Source organism: Panthera tigris, chromosome A3 (genome assembly GCF_018350195.1).
Source record: "Panthera tigris isolate Pti1 chromosome A3, P.tigris_Pti1_mat1.1, whole genome shotgun sequence".
NCBI classification, from domain to species: Eukaryota; Metazoa; Chordata; class Mammalia; order Carnivora; family Felidae; genus Panthera; species Panthera tigris.
In genome coordinates, this window is record NC_056662.1 from 15,546,469 (window position 1) to 15,555,294 (window position 8,826).

The following is an 8,826-nucleotide window of genomic DNA, read 5'->3' on the forward strand; positions in this document are numbered from 1 at the left end:
TCTATTAATCTTTTTAACCACACTTGGAGGTGGATCTTTTTATCTCCACTTGACCGAAGCTCAGGGAGGTGACAGGACTTGTCTCTGGTCACAGAAGACTGTGTTCCATCTGACTGACTCCAGAGATGCTTCAAATGGTCTAAGCCAACGGCTCTCAAATTTGACCATGTATCAGAGTCACCCTCCGTGCTTGTTAAAACCCCAACTGCTGGACTCCATCCCCACAGTTTCTGATTCAGTAAGTCTAGAGCAGGCTGAGAATTTGCATCGTTGACAAATCCCCAGGTGGCACCGATGCTGCAAGTGCAGGGGACACACTTTGAGAACTACTGGTGTAAACTGATTCTCCCAACACCCCCCCCGCCCAGGGGTGGTCAGTATTACTATCCCCATTTTGCAGAGGAAGGAACTGAGGTTCAGAGTGCTCATGTGTCCAAGATCCCACATTAAGCCCCTGGCATATGAAAATCCAAGTTTGGAAAAGGGAGACATCCTATCTGAGCACACCCTGGGGTGCCAGGACATCCTGCCATTCAGTCACTTTCATAACCCCCAAGATAGATCCCAGCATTTGTTCCGTGCCATTGAAATGGGGGGGGGGGGCGGGGGACAGGCTCAATGATTTAGCCAAAGACTCTGAGTCGGGGGAGTGAGGGGCATTCAAACCCTAGTCTGAGATCAGAGGGCACTTACCTCCCGAGCGCCGTCTGCACACCAGAGCTGGTGGAGGGGGCAGGAGGGTTAAACCCGGCCTTCCGGAAGGCAGGCCCGGGGACAACCCCCGCTCCGCATCCCGCCCTCCCGGTGTCCACAGGCCATGGTGAGCGAGTCCCCGGGGCCCGGCGCCCGCGTGCCCTGGCGGCGGAGCGACGAGGCGCTGCGCGTGAACGTGGGCGGCGTGAGGCGGCGGCTGAGCGCACGCGCGCTGGCCCGCTTCCCGGGCACGCGGCTGGGCCGCCTGCAGGCCGCGGCGTCCGAGGAGCAGGCGCGGCGCCTGTGCGACGACTACGACGCGGCGGCGCGCGAGTTCTACTTCGACCGGCACCCGGGCTTCTTCCTGGGCCTGCTGCACTTCTACCGCACCGGCCGCCTGCACGTGCTCGACGAGCTGTGCGTCTTCGCCTTCGGCCAGGAGGCCGACTACTGGGGCCTGGGCGAGAGCGCGCTGGCCTCCTGCTGCCGCGCGCGCTACCTGGAGCGGCGCGTGGCGCGGCCGCGCGACTGGGACGAGGACAGCGACACGCCGAGCAGCGTGGACCCGTGCCCCGACGAGATCTCCGACGTGCAGCGCGAGCTGGCGCGCTACGGGGCCGCGCGCTGCGGCCGCCTGCGCCGCCGCCTCTGGCTCACCATGGAGAACCCCGGCTACTCGCTGCCCAGCAAGCTCTTCAGCTGCGTCTCCATCGGCGTGGTGCTGGCCTCCATCGCCGCCATGTGCATCCACAGCCTGCCCGAGTACCAGGCCCGCGAGGCGGCGGCCGCTGTGGCCGCGGTGGCCGCGGGTCGCGGCAAGGAAGGCATGCGCGACGACCCGGTGCTGCGGCACCTCGAGTACTTCTGCATCGCCTGGTTCAGCTTCGAGGTGTCGTCGCGCCTCCTGCTGGCGCCCAGCACGCGCAACTTCTTCTGCCACCCCCTCAACCTCATCGACATCGTGTCGGTGCTGCCCTTCTACCTCACGCTGCTGGCCGGCGTGGCGCTCGGCGACCGGGGCGGCGCGGGCGGCGAGGACCTCGGTGACCTGGGCAAGGTGGTGCAGGTGTTCCGCCTCATGCGCATCTTCCGCGTGCTCAAGCTGGCGCGCCACTCCACCGGGCTGCGCTCGCTGGGCGCCACGCTCAAGGTACGGCCTCTGGGGCCCCGCGAGGAGGTTGGGGGGGGGGAGGGGGGGGGAGGGGGGGTTGCAGGTGGGGGTGACCAGAGGACAGGTTAGCAGGTCAACTTACAAGCGCGTGGTGTCCAGGCACACAGTGATCCAAGGGACATTCTGTTCCTGTGCCAGGCACAGGGCTGGACACCAGGTGTACACGTCACATCTTTTCTGGTGTTCCCAGCAGCCCTGGGAGGGCTCTTTCCCAGGGGTGAAAACTGAACACGGAGGTTTGCTTTTCTTTAAAAAAAAAAAAAAAAAGAAAAGAAAAGAAAAAGCAGGGGGTGGGGCGCCTGGGTGGCTCAGCCTGTTAAGCATTCAACTTTGGCCCAGGTCATGATCTCACGGTTAGTGAGTTCGAGCCCCGTGTCAGGATCTGTGCTGACATCCCAGAGCCTGCAGCCTGCTTCAGACTCTGTCTCCCTCTCTCTCTGCCCCTCCCCCCACTCGCACTCTGTCTCTCTCAAAAATAAACATTAAAATTTTTTTTAATTAAAAAAATAAGACAAAGGTCACTTTTGGTCTGTCAAATATCAGATAATAAATAAGTGCAGAAATTTGCAAAGCAGAATGCTAAATGCCTTCTCCGCTGAGCCTTTCCTCTGGCATTATCAGGGGGCACAGATATTGTAGGTCACCCTTGACGGGCCAAATCTAGCAGCAGCCCCAGAGCTAACACTTACTGAGTGTTAATTCTGTGCCAGTTTTACATCCATTATCGACATTCTGAGGACAACTTCCTCAGGAAGATGCGGTTATTTATTCCCTTCCCGTAGATGAACAACCTGAGGTTGGAAGGTTGGCTTTTTAAAGCCTGGTTGCAATTTACTGAGCACCCTCCTTCTGCCGGGCCTTGCACTGGGGTGAATCACTGCCCTGGCAAGCTTAACCTTGAAGGGGTGAACTTAGCCTGGTGTGGAGAAGGAGGAGATATGAACAATTTGGACAAAGGCCTGGAGAGAGAACAGGATGAATGCTGGGGTGGATGTGGGGGGGACATGGAGGGAGGGGTGTCAGTTGATGAGGCTGATGAGGTGAGAGGGACAGGGTACTGAAGGGCCATGGACTCTTGGACCAGGATTTTGAACTTTATCCCGAGTATTAGGAGATGGAGCCTGTGAGGAGTTCAAGCTGGGGCAAGTATTACTGTCACTACTTTGCAGATGTGGAAACTGAGGCTCCAAGAGGGGACAGGACTTGTGAGAGGTTCCTGAGTAAGTTGCAGAGCCCAGAGAAGAACCCAGCTGTGCCTGACGCCATGACCTCCTGCTCTTTCTCCTAAAGCTCCGTGCAGCCCTCCTGACGATCCCTAGAAAACCCCTTCTACTCATGGCTTCCTAAAGCCCTTTTCATGCCCTGGAGGCAAGACAGCCAGGAAGCTGGGTACAGGCAGGATGACGTGAGTAGAATGCTGGGGCATCGGGCATGTACGTGGGATTCAGTATCTGTCCAGGGAAGACCCCTTTGCCCCAGAACTCTGCCTTGTCTCCAGCCATGCAGGGATCCAGGGCCTGATATCACCAGCATTTTCTGCAAGGAGGGAAAAGGATATTGATGGAGGCTGCCAGATTCCAGGACACGGGTGTAAGTCTCCAGGTGACAGCCTTGCTACTCAAAGCAAGGCCCTTGACCAGCAGCAGCTTTCTCGTTACCTGGAAACTTGCTTAGAAATGCAGAATTTCCAGCCCTACCCCAGACCCGCTCAATTGAGTTCTGCCTTTTTAACAAGATCCCAACATGATTTCTCCACACATTACAGTTTGGGATTAGGGGACTGCAGTTCTAGGCTAGGAGTCTCAGCCTCAGCACTATTGATATTTGGGGGGAGATAATTCTTGGTTGTGTGTGTTGGGGGCGGGGGGATGGCTATCCTGGCATCGTAGGATGTTTAACGGCATATCCGGCCTCTGTCCAGTAGATGCCACTAGCACACCTGTCCCAGTTGCTACAAGCAAAAATGTTTAAGGACTTTGCCATATGTCCCCTGGGGCAGATTGCCGTATTTGCGAACCACTGCTTGGCCTCAGGGGTAGGCAGGTGCATTCAGGAACGCGTATCCTGTCGGCTTTCTCGAGGGGCAGAATGTGTTTTTGTACTTGTCAGAAATGAGATAGACCAGTCAAAAGTACATGAAACCAACGCTTTGCATTGTGGAACCCAAACTGTGGTCCCCCCTTGGTTCTGCAACTGTGGAAGAGTCACAGGCTTCTTATTCACTGGCTGGTGCCACCAGTGCCCCCTGCATTAGAAGAAACCACTATGGCTTAGTGGGTGCCCTGGACAACAGAAGTTAGGCCTGTGTTTGCTCCCAGGGAGCTGGCTGCCTCTTGTAGATGAAAGATCTTAGTTTGGAGTCAAGGGACCTGGGTCTTGGCATCAGCTGTACTTTGCTCTGTGACTTTGGACCTGCCCCTTCTACTCTCTGGGCCTCAGTTTCCTCATATGCTCCATACCAGGTCTGTGAGCCCACCCGGCTCTGACTTGGCTTCCTGCATTCTCTTCCAGCACAGCTACCGCGAGGTGGGCATTTTACTGCTGTATCTGGCCGTGGGCGTGTCCGTGTTCTCCGGTGTGGCCTACACAGCCGAGAAGGAGGAGGACGTGGGCTTTGACACCATTCCCGCCTGCTGGTGGTGGGGCACGGTGAGCATGACCACTGTGGGCTACGGGGATGTGGTGCCCGTGACGGTGGCTGGCAAGCTGGCAGCCTCAGGCTGCATCCTCGGGGGCATCCTGGTGGTGGCGCTCCCCATCACCATCATCTTCAATAAGTTCTCTCACTTCTACCGGCGCCAGAAGGCTCTGGAGGCTGCTGTGCGCAACAGCGACCCCCGGGGGTTTGAGGATTTGCTGAGCAGTGTGGATGGGGTGTCGGAGGCGTCTCTGGAGACCTCCCGTGAGACCTCCCAGGAGGGAAGGTCTGCAGACCTGGAGGCCCAGGCCCCGAGTGCACCTGCAGACTCTCAGGTTTATTAAAGCCAGGGCTCAGTGTCCTCCTTCCCACACCCCTACAGTCAGCTGAAACAGCAGAGATCCTTCCCTGCTTACATGGTTCATGGTGGCCTCACTGCTCAGGATCACTCCCCCAGCCCTGAGAAATGGGGACTGGGTCCCTTCCTCTAAAGGCCCAGGTTAGGATGGTGTCACCCTAGGTTCTGTGAGTCTGGAGAACAGCCCAGAGACTTTCGTAAACGAACCTCCAAGCTACTGTGAAGCAGGCATGTGCTACAGAGAAAGTCAAAAGGATGCTAACGGGTCATGAACACTCCCTGCCTGTCAGCCCTATCACACTCAGCCCTGTGTTGGAGGATGAGAATTGGCCCCATTTCGCAGATGAGGAAACTGAGGCTCAGAGAAGTGCAATGACTCGCCCAAATGTCTCCCAGTTAGAAGTCGTGGAGCCAAGTTGGGAATCCAGACTCTTTGGTCGACCAAGCCAGTGTTCCTTCCATGCTGTCTTTCTTCTGCCCTCCTAAAGTTTGCATGTGGTTTTAGGGGGTTCATGAATCCTGAGAAGATCCTCTATCAGGGCTAGGGAAAGGCCCAGACAGAGGATTCAGATGTAGGAGTGCTGGACCTCAGCTGTGGTCCCTTTCCATGAGATTCTTTTTTTTTTTTTTTTAATGTTTATTTATTTTCGAGACAATGTGAGACACAGAATACAAGCAGGGGAGGGGCAGACAGAAGGAGACACAGAATCTGAAGCAGGCTCCAGGCTCTGAGCTGTCAGCCCAGAGCCCGACGCGGGGCTTGAACTCACGAACCACGAGCTCATGACCTAAGCTGAAGTTGGACACTCAACCGACTGAGCCACTCGGGAGCCCCCTTTCCCATGAGATTCTAACGGCAGTCGGCTCTCGGTGAGGTTTGGGAGGAAGGAAGAAGAGCTGCCTTCCTAGCTGCTGTGTGAGCTTTGCTGAGCAATAGTCTTACAGCTTCCCGCCAGGGCTGGCTTGAGATACAGACCCTGGAGGGGCCCCTGCCTGTGGCCTGAGGTCTAGACCCAGCTCTGCTAGGACACAGTGTGGGAGGTGGACACCCCATCTCCAGGTCCCAGCCCACCTGTCACAAGGTCACAGTCTGTGCCCCGGAGGGAGATGAAAGCCAAATTCAGCAGGGAGTCACCGATTTAAAGCCAGCTCAGCTCTGAGAGGTTGGTGGCAAGAAGCTGCTATGCATGGACACCTGTGACCCCACTCTGCTGTCCCCAGTCTGTGGCAGTTCCCTTCTTTGCGCCACATAGGCCTCCAACCCTTCCTTGAGTTACCGTCCAGGCAGACGCTTGAGACCTCTGCTCCTTTTGACCAGCTCCAGCCCTTCATCCTTGCCGAGGACTTATCCCTTCTACTCACCTGCTGAATCCTTCCTACTTACTGAGACGTTGGGAGGGAAGGACACCCGTAGCGCCATTTACATACTGTTTCTAGGACACTCATCACTGTACTGTCCTTGGCTGGCCACGGCTCTGTGTGCCGCCACCCCCCACATGCTGCATTTCAACACAGAAGACGTGTGGTGGAACCCAGGCTTGGTGGGGAGTAGGTGCTTAGTGACTACCTAATGAATACCTACTGATGGATCAGCCAGTTCGAACAGCACACTGTGTGTCAGGCGCCGGGAAGGAAGAGGAAATGACCAGAGAGGCCTTGCCCTTGAAAGGGTATGGACAGGACCGAACAGCATGTCCTTTGGTCCTGCCCCCGGTTCCTCCTTACTTTACGAGGCTTTTACGGCCATTTCTCTGTAGATTCTTCACTCACGCATTCAACAAATATCATTGGAAGACTCACAAGCCGGGGCTTCATGTGTGGCCTGCAGAGGCGTTTTATTTAGCTGAACAGTACATTTAGTATATTTTTTTCATTCAAATGCCTTTGGGTGAGGCATGTACTTTCCAGTTCCCCATAGCGTCTCCCCCGACACACACACACACACACACACACACACACTCTACTGTGGTAGTCCCACTGCTTCTCAGATTTACTTGCCACACCTGTCCTCTGATTCATTGACTGCTAGGTTCAAGAGATATAATGGGGAACCAAATATATATATATATATATATATATATATATATATATATATATTCAAGAAGCTTACAGACTAATGAGGGAGATGGATTTTAATCCAGTAATCACAGAGATGTGTAACAGTGAGCTGTATACTGAGTCCAGGAACTCCAGGCACACATGTAGCAGGGACCGTTAACGGGGGTCAGAGAAGACTTTCTTGAGGGTGACCATACAAATGAATCGTTAATTAGGCAGCGGGGGTTCCGGGAAGCATTTCCAAGCACAGGGCACAGCCACGGGCAGGCCTTGGGTATGACGTGATAGGCCCCCGCGTATGGTTGGAATCCGAGTCTCCAGCCTGAGCAGAGATTGGAGCGGCGCCCGATCCCCCGCGTCCATACCAGCCCTCCCGCAGGCTCACCCCCGTATGCACCGCCCTTCCTGAACCGCTGAACGTGTCAAAGAGCCAGGTAGCTTCCAGACTTTCTCATCCCACAGACAAGTCCGTAAAGCCGGTATGGAGAAAGCTCCAGGGTGAACTGACCAGCTTGCATCCCTCCCCAGGTGTGTGTCATCCTGGCAGAAAAGCGACAACTCACTCTCACTCCCACTCCTGTGTGTCTGTGAAAACTATTATGCAAATAAAGAGGTGGGGCACAGGGACCTGTTTCTGCCTGTACTGGAGCTGGCTGCCCCCCGTGCGTGTGTGCTGAGTGAATGGGGAGGGTGGGGAGGCGTGTGGAGTGACTCCTTCCACATCCTCTGGTTCCAGTCTTGAGTTTGGCACAGGACGCAAGTGACAGGAATCCGGTGGGAACTAACTTGGTCAAAAAGAGTGACTCATTATAAATAAGTGATGAGCAACCATCACAATTATAGTCCTTTGGTTACAAGCAACAGAAACGGACTCTCTTAAGGAAAAAAAAAAATTTATTGGAGGGTGTATTCCTTTCCTGTTGATGGCGTAAAACAATAGAAATTTGTTCTCTGACAGTCTGGAGGCCAGAAATCTAAAATCAAGGTGTCAGCAGGGCCGCGCTCTGAGGCTCCAGGGGCGAATCTTCTTACCTCTTCCAGCTTCAAGTGGCTGCCAGTGTTCTAGGCTTGTGGTTGCATCCCTCCATTCTCTGCCTCTGCCCTGATGTCACCTTTTCCTCCTGCGTGTGTGGGAGTCTCCCAGTGCTCCTCTCATAAGGACTTGTGTGATGGCATGTAGGACCCCCCACCCGAGCTAATCTAAGATGATTTCAAGACCCTTAGCCTAATCACATCTGCAGAAAGACCCTTTTCCCAAATAAGGTAACATTTACAGGTTCCAGAGAATAGGACTTGGACATATCTTCAGGACCACCATTCTGCGCACTACAGAAGGGTACCAGTGATGCTCACCCGTCAAAGGAAAAGCTGGCTGGCCAGGCCTCAGGACACGCAGGAATGAGGGGAACTCTGAGGACCTCAGTGGTGGGACCCATGAGCCTTCTGCCTACGGCACCGCCAGCTAAATGCTCAGCCTTCAGTGGCCTTCCTCCCCTGTGTCATTCCGCGCCCAGTTCCGATCCCAGCCTGCCTTGAGTCCCACGCCTCTCCCTTGGTGGAAGGGGGCAGGGCACCTGGGCCACGTGGGATGGAAGAAAGGTAGTTACCCAAAAGAAAAGGCCATGTGACGTCACCAAAATAAAGGGGAGGGATGTTAGGCAAAAAGAGCAGGTTGTCCCCAACCCTTGGCTGCCCAGCACATTATATGCTCACATCTTCTCTCCATAAGCACAGTCTAAAAAAATGTTTGTAACATAAGGAAACTATCTGGTATATAACGGAAAACACACTTGGTGTGTTTGGGCCCTATTAATGTGATTTAATCAGTGTAGTGGATCAGTTTGATGTCTTGTGGAATAGGACAAAGTCAGAGATCTAATCAAATCTTTCCAGAGCAGAACTGGTGAA

At 54.7% G+C, this 8,826-nt stretch overlaps 1 protein-coding gene across 1 annotated transcript; it reads left to right on the plus strand.

Annotated features, from left to right (window-relative positions):
- The first annotated feature begins 294 nt into the window (after positions 1 to 294).
- On the plus strand, positions 295 to 5,474 carry KCNS1 (potassium voltage-gated channel modifier subfamily S member 1). The gene is made up of 4 exons (XM_042979708.1): positions 295 to 370; positions 407 to 414; positions 815 to 1,843; positions 4,376 to 5,474. The coding sequence occupies exons 1-4, from the start codon at positions 295 to 297 to the stop codon at positions 4,844 to 4,846; spliced, it is 1,584 nt and encodes a 527-aa protein (XP_042835642.1). The 3' UTR covers positions 4,847 to 5,474.
- Positions 5,475 to 8,826: the final 3,352 nt, after the last annotated feature.

Bases quoted from the DNA above. Each gene is read 5' to 3' on its own strand.
- KCNS1 (XM_042979708.1), top strand. From the start codon at position 295: ATGCTGCAAGTGCAGGGGACACACTTTGAGAACTACTGGTGTAAACTG. The intron at 1,844-4,375 runs GTACGGCCTCTG...ATTCTCTTCCAG, and splicing joins CGCTGGGCGCCACGCTCAAG to CACAGCTACCGCGAGGTGGG.